The 20,497-nt window shown below is 30.8% G+C and overlaps 1 protein-coding gene across 1 annotated transcript in view; it reads left to right on the top strand.

The window, feature by feature from the left end:
- Positions 1–20,497, top strand: part of LOC129216627 (teneurin-m-like) — a 117,646-nt gene that overhangs the window by 81,118 nt on the left and 16,031 nt on the right. The window contains exons 12-24 of the mRNA XM_054850843.1: positions 761–946; positions 4,573–4,722; positions 4,974–5,181; positions 5,981–6,100; positions 7,153–7,429; positions 7,715–7,748; positions 9,813–10,070; positions 11,181–11,321; positions 15,723–15,972; positions 17,398–17,633; positions 17,750–17,907; positions 18,177–18,881; positions 19,536–19,872. Coding sequence (XP_054706818.1) covers positions 761–946; positions 4,573–4,722; positions 4,974–5,181; positions 5,981–6,100; positions 7,153–7,429; positions 7,715–7,748; positions 9,813–10,070; positions 11,181–11,321; positions 15,723–15,972; positions 17,398–17,633; positions 17,750–17,907; positions 18,177–18,881; positions 19,536–19,872 — 3,060 coding nt within the window. The remainder of the gene's footprint in view (positions 1–760; positions 947–4,572; positions 4,723–4,973; positions 5,182–5,980; positions 6,101–7,152; positions 7,430–7,714; positions 7,749–9,812; positions 10,071–11,180; positions 11,322–15,722; positions 15,973–17,397; positions 17,634–17,749; positions 17,908–18,176; positions 18,882–19,535; positions 19,873–20,497) is intronic.

Raw genomic sequence — 20,497 nt, 5'->3', positions numbered from 1 at the left:
AAGCAAAGGGACATTTTAAAATTTTGAGTAAAACACATTTAAGATTACAGGAGTTTGAATAATTGGAGTTCTAATGTATGTATATAATATTGAAGTATATATTTTACTGTGAAAGACTTGAAATTGGAGAATGTCAACTTCCTGTGATACACCATAAATATTCGTTATTTCACCAATATCTTTAGCGTGTGAACACTGAAATTCATCAGCTAATATATATATATATATATATATATATATATATATATATATATATATATATATATATATATATATATATATATATATATATATATATATAATAGCCAGTGATCAAGTAATGCTCCTGAGGTCATCAACTATAAATCTCTCGCCACGACATGATAATTTGATAATATTTGACTTGGCACGGAAATGCTTTATTTTGATAGGGCTGAACTGGATACGATAACTTAACTGTTTTGCTGTTAACACTATCAATTGAGGAGAATGAAGAAACGTAAAAATGGTCAACAATGAACGCTATCTACTGGATTTTAGGGTTAATCCACTGCAGTTAGGGTTAAAATTTCAATTATCAAAATATCAAACTGCTTCATTCAAATGTAGAAACAATTTTCACCCGTCATACCATGATGGGCGATTTTCTAGTCATATAATAAATATTAAATATCAGAATAAAAAAAAATCGGTAATTTTAAAACAAATATTAAGTATCATAAACCATATAATACATGTTACACCTCAGTAATTAATTACTAATTCCATGATTTATTTTCAGAAAAATGTGATTTAGACTGTGGTGACCAAGGACATTGTGAGGGAGGACAATGTGTGTGCCAAGATGGATGGTCAGGGACTAAGTGCAATGAAAAACTCTGTGATCCAAGATGCATAGAACATGGTCAGTGCAAAAACGGTACATGCCTTTGCATTCAGGGATGGAATGGAAAGCACTGTACCTTAGGTAAATTTTTTAATATTATTTTCAATCTTAAACTTTCAGATAAAAATCCTAAAAAAAAGCGACTGAGTGAGTAGTAGAGAACAGAATGCAAGTGAAAAATTATTGTTTGCTTATTTGTGAAAATTTAAGAAATAATGAAATGAATAATATTTCTTTTTATTTTTAAAAATGTGGAAAAAGGTTGAGTGAAATGTCCAGTAAAAGGTTGCAAGTTTTATGAAGTATCAAAAAAATGTAGGGAACATCTATAATTTGTAGTGTAATTTACATCAGTTATTATTGAGTGACAAGTTTAGATAGTATTTCTTTCCAAATTTTATTTAATTCCTGCATGAGTCCATAGTGTAAAGAACACAAAATAACCCTAGAAAATCAAATCACATTCTAGGTCCATAATGTTCCTGCATCTAAATTCAACACGTTCAAAACATGAAATATATTGTTTCACTTTGAAGGACGTAAAATAATTTTCATCAAACAAAGTTCAACTGTAACACTTTTAAAATGTGTTCTTTTCAAACTTCAATATTTTTCTTCTTTTCTTGTTTGATCACTACCTATATAGTGGTAGTTAAAATATTTAATATTTATTACCATAGCCCCTAGTTCACACATAGACTTTCAGCAGCAATGCAATGCTCTATAGTAGGTGACCCAGCAGTGGACATGCACATCTATTAACCCATTCCTTGCCCCGGCCGATACAGGATCGGCCGCGCAGTTTGTGTTAATACTGCCCCGGCCGATTCAGGCTCGTCGCAAGAAAATGGTTCCTAACTGCCCTCGACGATCCTGTGTCGTCACGGCGATTCTAGCAGTTTTTGCTTCGGCCGAATATGTGTCGGCGATCCTTCCAGGGGCAGAACCCTGTTATTGCGCTTCTCTGTTGGGTTCTGGAGCTTTTAGGGGAGCGGTAATCAAGCTCTTTTCTGAGACAAAAGGGATGTAACTTAGAGTATTTCACGGAACTTGTTGTAATTTATTTTATTTTACTAAGATATTAACTTTTCAAGTACTCTTGGATGGGACACGTATAATACTTGAAATAATCAGGTACTTTATTTTTATCTTTTCGTGGAAGCTTTGTTTCTTAGCATTCTGGCATTTGAACTCCTGATGAACAAGTGTGAAAATATTTCCTTACATATTTATCAATATTTCTATGCCTGAATAAAGCAAATAAACAAAAATATGTTTTTCTTGTTATCAAAAATCCACCTTCTTACGCAAGTATCCTTCACTAAATTGTTCATAATCCTCAAATTTTATAATTTATTTTTCGCAATATTATTTTTTTAAATTATCTTATATATCTTAATTTTGTACGAGTATGTTTTTTTTATTATAATGTGTTTACTACGCGTTTTATTTTTTTGTATACTATTATTATTATTTATTACTTATTTATTTTTAAACCATGATATTTTGAAACGCAAATTATATCTTTTTATATACGCGGCACCATTTGATGGATTTTTAGTGATACGGTTTTGAATATTTTTTATTTCACGAAAAAAGAAATGACGACCGCATTGACTATACGTAAATGTTGTCTATGTAAAACATAAAATAGATACGACAGTACGAATAAAATGATAATATCTTGAGTTCTTTTGTTATACGCTTTACTCATAAGAAACGAAACATTCCTTATCTCCCATTCTTTTTCAGATTTTATTTATTGTCTTAAAATAGCTCCAATGTTTTAATTGTACCTTCTTTTATGAGATTTTAAAAATATAAATTAAATATTTGGTTTCTTTTCAATAATCAAATTGCCATAATTAGTAAATAATCATATGAAACTAACTAAAATTTATCCAAGTATGTTTAAAAAAAAGATTTAAAATCCGACTCGATTTCATGCAAGATCTCCTTTTTTTTTCCTTCTGAAGACATGTTTCGTCATATAAGCATAAAAGCTTGCTTTGAAATTCCTTTCTGAGCTAAACTGTTTTGTTGTAAGAAAATAATGTGGAAGGGTTGACCACAAAACACTAAAACCTTCTGACCATTCTTTGAATGGAACTAACTTGCTCGGATGTTTGCAAAGAGGGTCCTTGGAGAATAAAGACCTCCCAGTCGGTCTAGTTATTCCTCTCTCAGCTGGGGGCTTTTAGTTGCATGCACAAAAGTATCCTTTAGGGAAATAGGGGATTAGCCGCAAGTTTTGATCTTTTGTAATCATTTATCTTTAAAATACTTCCCACGCTTGAGTAACTGATATCTAGGCATTCAGAAGGGATTTAAAAGTCACCTGAATTACGATAAAAGTTGACCATAGTCCTGCCATCAAAGGGATGTCTCTGTGTTTATTGGTCGTTTTGAAGTGTCACAATATATCAAAAGGCACCGAAGAATACTTTTTATCATCTTAGAATATCATTCCCACACTTAAAGCGTTTTTGTCCATGCAATTCGCTTGCTCACACGTTGGATCGATCAGTCAATTGTTTGAAGAATGTTTTGTTGAGGCCTTTTGAAAGATAGATCATCTTACATTTAACAGTAAAAGAAAAAAAAAGATATACTGAGATAAAAGCAAAAAGGAAAAATAAATCAATAAAATAATTAGTGTTATGAAAATAATTGCTTTTCGTCCAATCCTCTATTGTTTCCTATTTTCCTGTTATGTACTGCGTAAATGTATGAATATTTCAGCACATATTAGCAACCTTGTATTTTATTGCACTATTTAATTCAGTGCTTAAAAACAAATAAAGCGAAGCGATTTTCGAATGCAAGCTGAACAGCAAAAACAACATTAAAATACCGATAGCAAAATGGGGAGAAAAGTGTTATTACAACGTAGCAAAAAGCAACTCCGTTTCGTTATCTGCGGCATGCGCGTTAAAGGTTTTCGGGCTGGTCATTGAATGGGTTAAGAAAGCCTAGTGAGACCCACCGTTGGGTCACAATTTAGCGAACGTTTTAAGGACTCATTGAGATAAATGTAAAAGTGTGGTAATTCAGGATTTTTAATGCAAATGGACTATTAAAGTCTAATGTGACCCGCCAGTGAGTCATGATTTCCCGAACATGTTAAGGACTTACTAATTGAGCTAAAAGTGGAGTAGTGAAATAATTTAGGATTTTTGAAAAAGTGGACATAGATAACTTACCAGTAAAATAGAAATTCTTGCAATCTATTAATTTTAACAAACAAGTTACTATAGCAGTTGTAAAGGAAATTGAGAAAACTCTGAAGAGATCATCATTTTCTTCTGGCCCCAATTTTCAATTGATTAGTCTTTAAAAAAAATGCATGCATTTTTATCTTTTCAGAACTTTTCTTTAACTCTGCTATATTTCATAACATTAGGTTCCAGTCAACTTGTTCTACACAACTTTCTTTCAATATCTTCAATATTTAAAATACTTTAACCATTGTAATTGTGATATAAAGTAAAGCAAGACAGACCATATTTTTGTGTATTTAACGTACTGAGATTGGATGAATGACTAAACAATTTTACATCTTAAAAACCATATCAAGAATAAAAATTCTTCTAAAGAAGTTTTTAATTAAATGCTTTGATGTTCATTGTTCAATCTTCCAATTCTGAATGCAATTTATAAAACTTTTTCCCTTTGATGCTCAAAATTAATTTATTTTTTCCTGATAGAGGGTTGTCCAAAGAACTGTAACAATCATGGCGAATGCATCATAAATGATGAAAATGAATGGACCTGCCATTGCCAACATGACTGGGATGGGCCTGACTGTGCTATTGCTTTAGAAAGGAATTGCAATGATGGTACTGACAATGATAAAGGTAAAAAATATTCATTGAAAGTTTGCAATATTTAAGCTAGTATATCCTCTCCTGAAGAAAAATTTGAAGTGATGACCTTCTGGTCTTAAGGACAAATATCTCCTATTTTACTAAGATTGTTTAGCCATATAGCAATACATTTTTGGTTGAATTAATTGTCTTTTTTCAACCCTATATGTGAATACGTGCTTGAAGTACTTTCGAAATAATTATCTTTCAAAAAATGTACCATAACTGTTTCTTGTTTTTAGATGGACTAATTGATTGTGCTGATAGTGAATGTTGTTTAGAAAAGGCTTGTGAAAACAATCCACTGTGCTTCTCTGCAGTTGATCCACTGGACATATTATTGAGAAAACAGCCCCCTGCAGTTACTGCATCTTTTTTTCAGAGGATGCAGTTTCTGATTGAGGAAGGTTCAGTTCAAAGTTATGCCCACAAAAGTGTTTTTAACGACAGGTAATAACTAATATACTTTGTTTGTTTTTGATTAATTTTCAAATATAATAATAAACTCTCTAATTATTGTGATTTCTAATATCTGCTGCTCAGTATGCTTGGGATTTTATTCAATACAAGGTATGTAAAACATCTTGTTACACTTAAAAATTCCTGATTTGGATACTGTATGTAAATTAATGTCTGGATAAAATTTATAGTCTAGCTAAGTTGATATAGTAACTACAAGATTTTGCTAGAATTTAATGACAGTTGCATATATTGTGAAACAAAGTCAATTATAAATTTAAAAAACACTATTCATAACACTATGATATTTACAATGTGCACTTAGGAAGAAAAACATTGACATAGCTATTTGATACTCATTACTATCTGTTTTCATAAAAATGAATGTCCAGGAACAGAAAATATTACATACAAAGTCAATTTCAGAATTAAGTCCGAAGATGAAATTTATGTACTCTGAAGTGACTACTTCTGATAAAATTTTACAGCAAAAATCATAAGTATAATAGCTTGTTTAAAGAGAGAATCTTAAAAAAAATATATTAGAATCTATCATTAAATCATTTTGACAGAATATCTGCTAACATTAGCGAGTTACAAAATTGAATTACTACATATTTTGAGACAAAATTTTATGTGAATAAAAATTTGTGGGAAATGCTGAGATGTATGCTTATGTAAAAATTTGAAAATTCTTTTTATTGTGTCAAGCTGTCAATACATGTTATGTTTGTTAAAAGTACTTCATGAATTGCTTTCAACAGTTTTGAACAAAGATTTTATTTTTCAGTCGTGCATCAGTCATTAGAGGCCAAGTGGTTAGTTCATCAGGTAGTGGTGTGATGGGGATTCGTGTTGGGTTGGCCGGAAGTGCACAACCAGGATTTACAGTGACCAGAGAAGCTGGATGGTAAGTTATGTTTGCCACTTGTTATGCTGACATGTAGTGCCGTACAAGTATAATTAGGATTTGCTTCATTAAGGATTTCTTGAAAAAAAAATTGTCAAACAAAAATGTTAAATTTATCTCATATGTATAAAAGCATTTTTGCTAATTCTCAGTGTAAATTACATCTATGGGTTATTGACTTTATTTAAACACTAAAAAAGCATTAATTTTCGTGAGCCGCAATTTTGGCAAAAATGAAGACATCTATAATTTTGGGAGCTGAGAATTTTACAAATTTGGCTTGGGAAAATAACAAAAATTAAAGCCTTGCAAAAATAGGTTCTCTTACAGTTTCAACAAATTTAAAATTTTGCCAGTTGAATTTTGCAATTTTTAAAAATATACTTAACAATTACATGTATTTTACAAGACCAGTTTTTAGTTTCAAACATTTTTAATTCAGATTTTTTCATTTAAAGTAATGTGAGTGTTACAGTTGCGATTTGGAGAAATAAATTAACATATCCATACCTGTAACCCTGAAAAGAAAAGAGTATGAAAATGCTTGTTATAAATTGACATGATAGTGTAAGTGGCTAGAAGTATGTATTACATCAAGATTTTTACCTTTTCCTTCAGAAATTTAGTTTCTGATTGTTATATAGTTTAGATAAAAATACCAAACAAAAAGTAAAACTGATATGGTAGAAATAATAAATGAGAAGTAAAATGATTTTTGCAATTCATATATTTTTAAGAACAAGATACATGTGCTTTGGTTTGTACAACGACTTTTTTCCACAATTTTTCTTCTTAACTTTTGAATACATTTCATGAAAACTTCATTAAGAACTACCCACATACACACAAATAGTAAATAACAGCTGTTTTGAAGCTATAAATACATAGTACAAGAAGAGCTTTAGAAATGCCAATACCTAAAGAAAGAAAACGAACAAATTACAATAAAGTAAAAATAAAAAGTTTTAATTTTTACATTTCTAAAGTCAAACTGTTATATTAATTAGTTTAACTGAGCATTGTTTCATTCTCAAATAATAAATATTTTTCAGGTTCGATATCTTAGTAAATGGTGGTGGTGCAGTGAAGCTACACTTCCAAAGAGATCCATTCACACCTAAGGATGTAACTGTTGCTGTTCCATGGAATGAAATAGTTGTGATTGATAAGGTTATTTTAAGTCTTGATGATGACAAACCTCAAGATTTTAAGTCACTATTATGTTTGGATCATGATTATGATAATATGAAGCCAGTAGTTTTAGCAACATGGAAGCATGGTTTTCAGGGTGCCTGCCCAGAAAAAAGTTCAATTTTAGCAGAACCACAGGTAAATAACTATTTTTCTAGCCTAAATATTAATAGTACCTACACATGATATCCTCACATTCAAGTTCTGATAAAATTTAGTAAACAATTGGAAATAGTGGATTAATAAGAAATGTAAGGGAATGTGGGGCAAAGTGAAATGGTTAAGATAACTTACTATTTTCAAAATTAACAAGTTGGAAATTTGTTCTGAAAATTACTGTACATAAAGAAAGAACAATATATTTTTATTTTATTTTATTTTATTTTTTTGTCAGTAAATTTGTACTTTCAAAAAAAAAAAAAGGTGGGAAATTCTCTTTTTTTTTTCATGGAGCAAAGTGAAATATAAAATATTTTTCCAATAAAATATTTTCTATTCGATCTTTAAAGATATTTTTGATCAAATAAATGAGTTAATAAGAGAATGAATGAATATAAAATGAAATTAAACAATGAATGAATAAATGAATAAAAAAGTTAATAAATGAGAAAAAATAAATCAGTTAAAAATAGTGAATGAATAAGAAAATAAGCAAATAAATGAATAAATAATGGAATTTATTAATGAAGGAATGTAAATGAAATAATTGATTGTGTAACTGATTTGATAAAAGATTGAATAAGTAAATGAAATGAAGTATTTCACTTTACCCTCATCGACTTGCACTGCATGTACTTGACTAACTGTATAAAGCCTTTTAAATACAAATGAGCTTAATATTAACCAAATAAATACTGCCCTGAATATCATTAGTTATCAATTAATATTCAAAATGTTAATGGCAAGAGCTTTATCATTTAATGATAACAAAACCAATTTTTGACTAATAACAAAATATTACAATAGGAGTATCATTTTTTGAAAATTGTTTGTATAACCACATTTTTTGATCTTCTAAAATAATTTATTCTTGACTGGAATAGAGTATATGTGTTACTACATAGTTCAAATATTATTAAACTGGTGGCAATAAAAGCAGAGTAAATATTTGACCATTTCCCTTTGCCCCCACATTCCCCTACTATTGATTTGGGCCAAAATAAATACTCTTTTTCTTTCTTTTTTACATATTTTTTATTTAATATGTTGTACAAATGTTGTTCTTGAGGATTTTTTGAACTTATACAGACAAAGATTGCTCCTTAAAAGTGGACATGGGGATGTCAAGAATAAAAGTTATTGTCCATAGTTTGAAAGTGCTTGGTTAATATTAAATACTGTGAACTTTTTTCCTTTTACACCCCCATTGGCAACCATAGATCAGCTTTCGCTGGCGAGATTGCGGCCATTTGCCAGGGCCTGTCACAGCTCCAGCCACATTTAGACTCTTTTTCAAAAGCAGTTGTATTAACGGACTCAAAGGCTGCACTCCAAGCTATCAATACACCTAGCCACTCCCGAACTTTAACCACCGATAATTGTTTGAAGCTCCTTAACCGGCTTGCCAGAAATAATAAGACAGTTGTTCTTCAGTGGATTCCGGCCCACTGTGGAATCCAAGGTAATGAGATGGGCCGATTTTTTGGCCAAAAAGGGAGCATCGGTTCTTCAGAGAACCAATCCTAAGCTACCATTTAGTAACATCAAAAGCTTAATAAAGAAAATCTTTAAAGACACTTTTCATGAAGAACCAAAATCGCAACAGCAATAAACCATAGTTTGAGCTGATTCTGAATGTCCCTAATTGGCCTAGCATGAAATCTGTCGCCATGTTTCGTTTATTATCTGGCCATGATTGCCTACGAAAACATCTCTGTCGTATCAGCGTGGTTCCTGACCCTTTCTGCACTTTGTGTGATCTCCACGAACTAATGGACATGCCTCATTTGTCCAATGTCCTGCTTTCCCTCAGACATCCATCTGGGAACGCTATTGGGTTGCTCATTTTCATTTATAGTTTTGTTGTTATCCTTTTGATATTCAACTGTCTTTAAATGTGCCATTGGAAATAAAAAAAATAAAAAATAAAAAAAAATATTAAAGTAATTTCTGTTTGGAAACAATTCTCTGTGTGACATTTAAATAAAATTTTGCTTATTTCTCCTTTATCACCTTACATCCAAATTTTGTTTCTTCGAAATAGATATACCTATTATGACATTTTCAGCATTGCATTATATAAAACAAACTAATTTTTTTTTATTAACTACAAGCCTCAAAATAGAAAATTAGTATTTTGTTACTTAGTTGAATTGTTTTATTTTTATGAACAATTATTTAAAAGTATATGTGGAATACAAATAGTTATTAAAATTGATCGATTCTTCACTAGAAATATGTATCAATAACAATTTCTATTAAAATTATTTTGTGCTATTTTCTGTTGCAAACACATTTTTTACTTCATTCAACTTATCTTATCTGATTACATTTAATTACACTCAATATTAGGTAATACAAGAAAGCCTGACCATCCCTGGTACAGATTTGCATTTAGTGTATCACAGCAGCAGAGCTGGCGGCTATTTATCAACAATACAACTACAACTAACACCAGATTCAATTCCTTCTTCTCTGAGATTGATACATTTAAGAATATCAATTGAGGGTATATTGTTTGAAAAGAAATTTGAAGCAGATGCAGCAATCAAGTTCACTTATGCCTGGAATAGGAGAAATGTTTATCGACAAAAAGTTTATGGCATTGCATCTGCTACAGGTTTGACATTTTCTTTTATCTTTGGCATTTCATTTTTTTTTTCTTTTTTAAAGATATTTTGTAAATATATGTAAAACATTAAAATGATTCAAAACAAATAGCTAAGCCTTAATTTTCACTCAACAGTTCTTATAAATGAATTCCGTACTAATTATAAATTCTTAATTGAAACAAGATTAATTATTTTTGTCAATGGGACAGTTAAGATTCTAGAAATATTATTGATTATATCATTAAGTTTAATTTCAAAAAAATGCACATTTTAAAAAAATACATCACTTTATTAAATTACTTCTAAATGAGTTTAGAAAATGACAAAATTTAATTCACTGTGCACTTACATGTAAATTTGCACGAATGATAATGCTGTTAGGCAATATTATAAATTTTTGAATGATTTAACAGGACATAAATTTTTTTAAAAAAGGTTTCTCCAGGACAGAAATATATTTAAACATTTACTAGTAAAAAAAAGAATTATTGACATTATCTACTATTTAGTTTTAATAAAAACACAATTGATATTTGAAACAATGCTTATGAAATTGATACTTTTTAAATTCAGTCGCAAATTTGTATGGTAATTTGATGTGACATATATAGAGAATAGTCATCATAAACCACAAATTAGATATTCAATTTGTAATTTCAAATCAGAAATTTTTTGATTCAAAATGATAAATTCTGTTTGTAATGCTGTCATGGAAAGGTAAAGTGCAGTATATGCATTTTTTCCCCCTCACGTGTTGTACTTTGGTTTTATTGTACAAGCTTGCTTATTTGATTTCCACTGAAAATAAAGCAAGAAAAAAGTGACATTCTAATGAATCTAAAACAAGTTTCTTCAAATATCTCAAAACCTCATTTCTGCATATACTGCGCTGTACTTTCCCATGGCAGGCAAGCATTTTAGCAAACAGAAATCGGTAAAATAAGTTATGTTGCAATACAAGTAAAAATAAGTCTTTGAAAAGTAACTGCATATAAGCTGTGTCCTATTTTTTATTGTGAAAATAATTTTTACATTTAATTATTTCCTGCATAATTTTTTGAAACAAATCTTATAATTGCTTTCTTAATGTGTAGTAATAAACGTCATTCATTTTTTAGTGTCTGTTGGATATGAATACAGCTCTTGTCATCACATAATTTGGGAAATACAAACAACTCAAGTTAGTGGTCATGATATGAGTGTGTCAGATATAGGTGGTTGGAATTTGGACATACATCATAAGTACAATTTCCATGAAGGTAAGTAATAACACTGAACTTTAATGTTATTTATTTGATCAATGGCAAAATCAAACTACACTGGATGTTGCTACCAAGATGAGCTTGAGCATAAATAAACAGTCCATTCCAGTATAGTGCTAAGATTCTTTGTTCACTAAGATTCTCAAGCAAATTGGCGACATTCCAATATTTATCTCATGCAATAAATAAGTTTATGGAAACAAAAAAGTATTAAAATGTGGAAGAAATAAAAGATTTTCGATAGAAACATAAGAAAACATTCATTCTTAACATTTAGTACCTACTCATAAAAAAAAACAAGTGCCTCAAAGAAACTCAAGAGGCAGAGGCCCATGAAAGGATCAGGCCCAGTATGTAACCAAAAGATAATATACTAATTTCACAACTAAAGCAATAAAACTATCAACAGTATTTTTTTTATTACATTATTTGATGTTTTCACTGCCTGTTATTTGTTAATACTCTTTTCATTGTAATTATTTACAATTTATTGTGTAATGTTTACACATATAGAAGAATAACTAATACTTGGAATACTACAGTAAAGATCAATGTAAACTTTAGCATTTTTTAGGAGCTGAGTGAAGACTCAAAACAAACTTTTATGCTTGCAAAATCATAAGATTTCTTTAGCATAAAAATGTATCATTATAATTAATCTCATTAAATGTCTAAATCCCTTTATTTTACTATTTTTAGATATTGACTGGCATTTTTCTGTATTTATTTTCATTTTTATTCATCTTTTATTTTGTTGCAAGAGAAAAAGATACTTTGTACAACAAGTCCTTGTTTCAAAAAAACTGCTTGAAATAATTTGACCATGGTGAAATGTCCAATACATATCTAAAAGTAAATGATGACTACTGTAAATAGTTGACACCAGTTCTCATAGTTTACTGTTATTATTCTAGATTTAAATCGGATATTTTGAAATTATCCGGATATCATTATGCCTTCTCTCTCTTCACTTTGCTATTGTTATAATTACAATATTACAGTAGAAGACCGTTATAACGCCGACCTGTATAACGCAATTCTCTATAAATCGCACTACTTTTCGAAAGTAAACAAAAGGTTTTGAAGTTCAAAAAATCCCTCTGTTTTGCTTTGCAAAAATAAAAATTGTTAGGCAAATTAAATTTTGAAAGTTTGTTTTTCATCTTTCCATCTTATTTCAAAGCTTTTAAATTGAAAATTAGTAGGGTCTGGTGGGGTAAAGTGGTCATAAAATCGTAGGTTTTCAACTTAGGTGAATAATAAACACAATACATTCTTTAAACACTTCAACTTTTTTTGTTGTTATTTTACATTGTAATATTAAAGAACACGGTGCATTGAATTTCAGGAAAAAAAATATTGATTAAAGCAGTTTTATAACACTTTCATTTCCCTTTGTTTTTATGACCACTTTACCCCATGGGATGGGGGAAAGTGGTCATAGCATGGGGTAAAGTGGTCATAGTTTTAAAAACAACTGCAAAACCGTTACAAAAAACCCTAATTTTTGTATATTTCGGTTATTTTTATAGTTACAAGTATATGTACGAATATATACGGGTATACACGAGTATATTACACGTGTCGTGCACACATGAGTAAACATGTTCATATATAAATAGATACATGCATGCAGGTGCCTACTCAAGTATATATGTGTATACACGAGTATATAAGCATATACACGTGATTACCAACAGGAGTGTATACGTGTCTACACGAGTATAAATGTGTCACGTGTATATGCGAGTATATACGCGTATAAACGAATATCATATGCGTGTTTTGCACTTGTATTTCGAGTATATCCGTGCATACCTGAGTATATATGTGTATAGTCGACGTATATACGCATATATAAGTGTGCATACATACTTATACGAGTATACACGAGTTAATTCGTGGATGTATCTAGTGCGTGTTTCTTCATGTCTACTCACGTAAATATATATGAAAGCACGAGTATATACCTATGTTTATGTATAAACACGATTATATACCTGTTAGACGTATATACGTGCATTTATGTGTACACCAATACTTGTATCCACGTATATCCACGAGTATATCCGCTAATATACATGTATGCTTACAGAATGAATCCAAGATCTTTTGTAAAATCTAAGTGGTGTGAAAGGGGAGGATAAGAAGCAAAGAATCATAAGGAACTTATGGTCGCTGACGCGCTACATGCACAAAAGGTCAGAAACTGATGTTAGCAAAACAGGTCACAAAATTGTTATACAAAGATGATTTTACCCGACATTTTAGTTTTCAAGAAATATTTAGAGCAGTTGTTAAAAGTTACGGCCTGCAGTAGTTCTAATACAAGCATCGCAACAAAGGCACAGCGACTGATGAAAGTTTTTCAAAAGCCTCGTAATTGCAACAGAGTGATTGCGATGGATGTATTATAGCTGCCGGCCATAAATTTCATCAATAACTTGAAAACTTCCTTAAAACCTAAAATACTGTGTAAAATTGTCTTTGTGTAATAAATTTGTGACCTGTTTTGCATCAATCAGTTTCTGGCTTTATGTGCATGAAGCGCGTCAGCCTTGAGTTTGATTCCATATGTTTCTTATGATTCCTGCTTCTTATCCTCCCGTCTAACACCTTTTAATAATTTGCCCAAGAGTTTAGACTCACCCTGTATACATGTATATCATATGCTTGTATGCAAGTGTCTACTCGAGTACATACGCGTATATACGTGTCTCCCTGAGTATATAATTGTTTGTATATATACGAGTATAAGCGGGAATATAAGTGTATAGTCAAATGTATATCTATAAATAAAAAATACTTGCAGATATCCAAATACGTGTTTATTGATGCATTCATCTGAATACGTATATATACGTGCCTACACGAGTATATGCGTATGCATACGCATATACGCAACCCTGTTTATTGTAAAAACAATACATATTAAGTGAAATTAATGTTTAATAAATTTATATCTGCTTTATACTTAAAGGTTAAGTGATTAACAATATTCATTAAACCTAATATTATGACCACTTTACCCCATCTTACATAAATTGTTCCAAAAAATTCTTCAAAATAGATTCAGCTAACTGCTAATGAGAAAGGGTTCTTCAGACATGTAGGAAGCTTCCTGTGCAGTCAATCTGTTCATAATTCTAACAAACAAAATTTCCCAAGAAAGTTAAAAATGGGGTTTGGATTTTAAAAATTTTCATATTTACACAAAATATTTTTTTTTACCAAATAAAATTTTGCCAGTTATAAAATTTTGTATTCCAAATGTAGTTTTTAAATGCACTACCCTAAAATAAAATTTTCACATTCATTCGAACATTAATTTTGAAGCTATAGGCATTTATTTGAATTATGACCACTTACCCCATTGACCACTTTCCCCCACCAGACCCTACTCATAGTAAACAGAAAATACCAGATGGCTCTTGAAAGTGCAGCCGTTATGCAAACCATGAAGCTAGCAGAAGTGCAGGATTTTGATTGTGAAACATACTTATTTGTGAATAACTAATTGTAATATTGCTGCTTTAATACTCATTGCAGATAAAACTCATTATGAAGTGCTAATATATAGATATATTCTGAATACTAGCTTCAAAATTTGAAATGATCTATATAACGTAAAAACCTGTATAATGCAAAAGCTCTGGTCCCAAGGTGTGCGTTATAATGGTCTTCAACTGTATTTTCTCAGTACATGCAGTTCAATGGTGAAAGTACCCAGCCTCCAATGTCAAAAATGGCAAGTGAATAGTGAGCATTGAAACTCTTATTTCTTGTTATCAGTACCATCATACCACAACTTATTATCTATTTCAAGATTCATATTTATTGGGGTGGTTGGGGTGATATATGGATATGGGAGGTTGGAAAACTGATGTAAAAGTGTAATAATAAGGTCACATTTGTACACGCAAAAATTAATGTTGGAGGTTGAGTATATTCACCATCGCTATGCAGGGGCCCAACTGACTAAAATTTTTGGACAGGGGAAAGTTCTAAAGAAACCTAATCTCCAAATTTTACTGAATGATAAATACCAAACATACTATATCTAATCAGAAGCTATATCTAATCAGAAGGGACATTTTGCAATATAAAAAAAGAAATGAAAATCAAAATTACAATGCTTTCTCAAAACTTTTCGAATCAACAAAGAAAATGTGCTAAATTAGGAAACTGTAGGGGAGGTCACAATGACCTTCCGTTTAGATGTCCCTGTTGATATGTGTGTAAGCCTATTTAAGCAGAAGTTTTGTCAAAACCGAACTTAGCTTTATATTTTAATCGTAATTTAAGCTTTTTTTTTTTTACATTGGACCTGAATTGCATTTTCAATGTCTACATAATGCAAAATAACAACACACAAAACAACTTTTGTTTTATATTTAGGTATCTTACAAAAAGGCGATGGAAGTAACATTTACTTAAAAACTAGACCCAAATTGTTACTTACTACAATGGGTAATGGAATCCGAAGGCCTCTGGAATGCGATAACTGCAATGGATCAGCAAGACATCAAATGCTCTTGGCTCCAGTTGCTCTTGCAAGTGCACCAGATGGCAGTATCTACATTGGAGATTTCAATTTAATCAGAAAGATGACACCGGGAGGAATGGTATCAACAGTAGTACAGCTCAGGTAGATATTATATGATAAATTTTAATGTTTTACATGCTACATCTTTCTTTACTCCTAAACTGATTTTGTGTAACAAATAAGCATTCATATAGCAAACCCAGTGCTGTAGTTGGAAAAAAATGTTTGGTGGAACTCATCTTGAGTTTTGGGGGAACTTGCCAAAAGAAAAAGTGGTTTGAAACCAATTTATATTTCATGTGCATTATTTTTGGAATCAAGAAACAAAGATTTGATGTTGGGGGGAGAGACACATTGTCTCCCCCCCCCACCCCAGCCCCCAACTACAGCACTGCTTATATTGTTGAAATGAATTAATCTCAAAACGAAAAGATCATTAGAGTGATTCCAATTTCTTTGTAGTAAGTTGTTTTATAAAAATTACATACATATGGGGAAGGGAACACATATGAACATTTTTTTTTTTTTTTTTCATTTCTTTCCTTTTCAAAAAATGTTATCAATTTCTCAGAGTAAAGATGTCCCAAAAATTGAAGTCTTTTTCTTTGCCATGAAATTTTTTTCAGATTTTTTTTTAAACATTATTTTTTTACTTTATGGAATTTTTTGAGATTTTTTGCTTACATATAGGGGAACATTATCTTAGTAATATAAACCAAACATTATCTTAGTAATACAAACCATGTTCACATGTAGCTCTCCCTTCTCTATATATTTATTAAGATGATCAATACTAGCTAAGATTTTTATAAATAATCTCAAAATGCAATATTGAACAGTTTTGTGATGAAAAAAGTTTTAATACAATCATTTGAGCAATTCTATTTAATACTCTAAAAGTATGCTTCAAATGAAAATAAAGCTGTTCTGTGTCCTATCAAAAAAGGAAAAACAAAATCTGCAATAATCCTTCCTAACCCATAATTCGAAAATATTTTTTTTTCTCCCCATTCAGTCAAAAATGTATTTAAAATATTCACTTGAATTTAACAAGTATACCTGACCCCTCCATGCAACCTGTAAGTCTGAGTGCATTAACTAAATTATTTACTAAATCAATAACAAAGTATTCATGAAAATGCATTCTTATCTTGAAAATCAGAGGCATTAGGTTCAATGGCATAATAATGTCACAACTAAATTAAAAATTTACATGTGTGCTCAAAGCATCGAGTACTTCATAAATCTTAAGGTATGTTTCAAAATTCTTCGAAGACAGAAAAGTTAATGGCATTTTTCAAGAAAAAACTTCTTAATTGTTAAGTTGAACTCATATGTTGCAACAGTTACAGCTTTATACATGGTTTATTTGTTCACAAAAAGAACATTAAGTAGGTTCTGAATGATTAACATTTATGTAAGAATCTAGTATTGAAACTTTTCTTGGACAAAAGAACTGTAATTTTTATTGATCAACCTTACCAATTATCAAGATAGTGAATGTGTAATAATAAAATTATCTTTCAGCACTGCTCAAGTTGCCTATAGATATCACCTGGCAGTTGGTCCAGTTGATGGAAGACTTTATATTTCCGATCCAGAAAAGCACCAAATTCTCAGAATGAAATTGCCAGAAGAAACAACGAACATTCAAGACAATCTAGAAGTTGTAGTGGGAAGTGGTGAAAAGTGCCTCCCAGGAGATAAATTTTCTTGTGGTGATGGCAGAATGGCAAAATTAGCACGTTTAGCCTACCCAAAAGGTAAAAATAATATCTTACTATAAACTGAAAGCAAATAAATTAATTAATAAATATATAAATACATGAATATATATATATATATATATACAACTGTGATTGCATATTTTTAATTATAGGCATTGCTATATCACCTGAAAATGAAATTTATGTAGCTGATGGAACAAATATCAGAATGGTGGATAAAAATGGCATCATCCATACACTCGTCGGAGATTATTACCATAAAAGTCATTGGAAACCAGTGCCTTGTGGGAGGACAGTCAGCTTGTCACAGGTAATTAAAATATCAAGCCTCATTTCTAACCTTCTGCATGAAAGTTAAGTTAAACATTCTTTTAACTGAAATATACTGCCAGCTCAGTCACTCCAGCCGAGGACTGCAGTTTCGTGCTTATTACTCCCTTGACTGGAATGACTGAGCTGGTGGTGTATTTCATGTATTTCTGCCTTAGCCCAGGCTATAGGCGGTAACTAACAGAAAATTCTTTTAATTGTATAGGCCTGTTTGTTTTAATATTCATTTAAAATGAAATTATTTTTTAGGTCAACTTAAGGTGGCCAACTTCACTGGCAATAAACCCCCTTGATGGCTCTCTCCATATTTTGGATGATCATATGGTACTTCGTGTAACACCGGACAGGCGACTCAAGGTTGTGGCTGGACGACCGCTCCAATGCGCTACTCAGATGTCTAAAGATAAGAGTGATGTATCATCAGAGATATACCTGGAATCACCCCAGAGCATAGCTTTTGCTCCTAATGGTGACTTGTACATTGCAGAAAGTGATTCTCAGATGATCAACAGGGTGCGGATGATCGGCAGTGATGGTCGGATTATCCACTTTGCTGGTGCCGAGTCAGATTGCAACTGCATGGATGATGGTTGTGAATGTTTTGATGAAGAACATTTTCTGGCATCAAATTCAAAATTGAACAGCATTTCGGCAATTACCGTGACACCCGATGGAAATCTTCATGTTTGCGATCAAGGGAACCTAAGAATACGTTCTGTAACTGCATCCATTCCAATGCCGAATGAAGCTCATGAGTATGAAATTTATGCCCCAGAAGTTCAAGAAGTATATGTTTTTAATCGACATGGACAGCACATTATGACCAAGAATCTAATAACTGGAAAAGCAATTTACACATTTTCATATAATGTCAATACCAGTTTCGGAAAGTTGAGCACAGTAACAGATGGAGCTGGGAACAAGATTTACATATTACGGGATTATAGCAATCAGGTAATGTTCACTTCTTTGGTTTTGGTCTGAATTGAATTTAGAGCATGATCTCGTATTCATCACAACATAAATATTGTCTTTGAAATTTTAAAAACACATGTACTGTTCATAATTATTAGTAAACTGGCTATTAAACTAGCAATATGTTTATTTAAATGATCATCTCTCTAATCGCAAATCACATACAGTGCTAAATGTTGCTTAATAAACTCAAAAGAAATACCATTCGACTCAATTTTAACCCTGTGTAATAATTTGTTATTCAGAATTTAAAGAGTTAAATAAAATTTATTTGTAGCAGCATTATTTTTATAATGCTATAAATTATTTGAAGTTTGTTATTTCATACATTATACTTGCACTGAACATGAACTCCAGCTGCAATGCATATTTTTCAATCAAACAGTTTTTCTACTTTCCTGAAGTTATGCTTGTCTGGGGCATAAACAAAAAGTTAGAACTCCAGAAAATGTCTACTAGCTCAGACTATTACCATTCGTATAAATTTTTAATTTTTATTTCAAGGAATTTTATAATATGTATTTACTAATTTATGAATTAGTCCTTATGATTCTTATAAACTAAATGCATCAATGTTATAACTGTTTTACACATTTACATGTTTAAAGAATAAAGAGCATTGTTTTCTTGCAGGTTAATACCATAGAAAATACACAGGGTGGCAAATGCCGACTAGAAATGTCTAGAATGGCTATGTTGCAAAGTTTTACCACACCTTCAAATTTTAAAACTCAATTTGATTACCATGGAAGCAATGGCTTGTTACGTAGCAAATCTGATAGCACTGGAAAATCTTATGTCTATGAATATGATGAGTATGGAAGGTTAACTGAAGCTGTTACTCCTAGTGGGCAGATGATTCGTCTTTCGTACAATCTAAGCATCAAAGGAGCTTCAGTTACAGTTACAAGGGATGACAGTAATCCAGTAGTACTGCTGATAAAGGGCTCTGATGTTACAACCAAAATTGGTAAGTTTCCTGTGAAAATAGAATTAAAAATATTTATAATATTTAAGTTTAATCTATTATATATTTACTACTTACTCCATCAACTCTTATAAAAATAAGAATGTATAATTCAGAGCATCAACTTGTAGCTACTATGTATCTCTATTTAGTGTGCACAGAACCTATTTAAAAATATAGAATTTTTTCATCATTTTTAAAAGAACATTTCTATTAATTGATAAGAAATATCTGTAAGAAAGGATGTTGCTATTTAAATTAATTTGAAAGTATTAACTCTATAACAAGTTATAATCAAACCTTTATGACATTATGCTTTGCAGTTGTAATATTAAAATTGGAGAAATTTAGGAAAAATATGTAAATTTTGTTAACACAGCATGATGAATGAAAAGCAATGAATCAACGAAAACCACATAAAAAAGTAAATTAGTTGCATATTAAATGCATGACATTGAGAATTTTTCATTCTAAATTTATACATTTAATATTTTTATTCACCGTCGATTTATTTATTTCTTTAAAGATGTCATGACTGAATTTTGAATTTTGTTTTCCACAGTAGATAAAACACATAAGAGGCAGAAAGATATATAAACATATTCATTAATCACTAACATTAAAGTTT

Source organism: Uloborus diversus, chromosome 2, assembly GCF_026930045.1.
Source record: "Uloborus diversus isolate 005 chromosome 2, Udiv.v.3.1, whole genome shotgun sequence".
Taxonomy (NCBI): Eukaryota; Metazoa; Arthropoda; class Arachnida; order Araneae; family Uloboridae; genus Uloborus; species Uloborus diversus.
The sequence above is the reverse complement of the archived record's forward strand: the minus strand, read 5'-3'. Positions and strand labels throughout refer to the sequence as shown.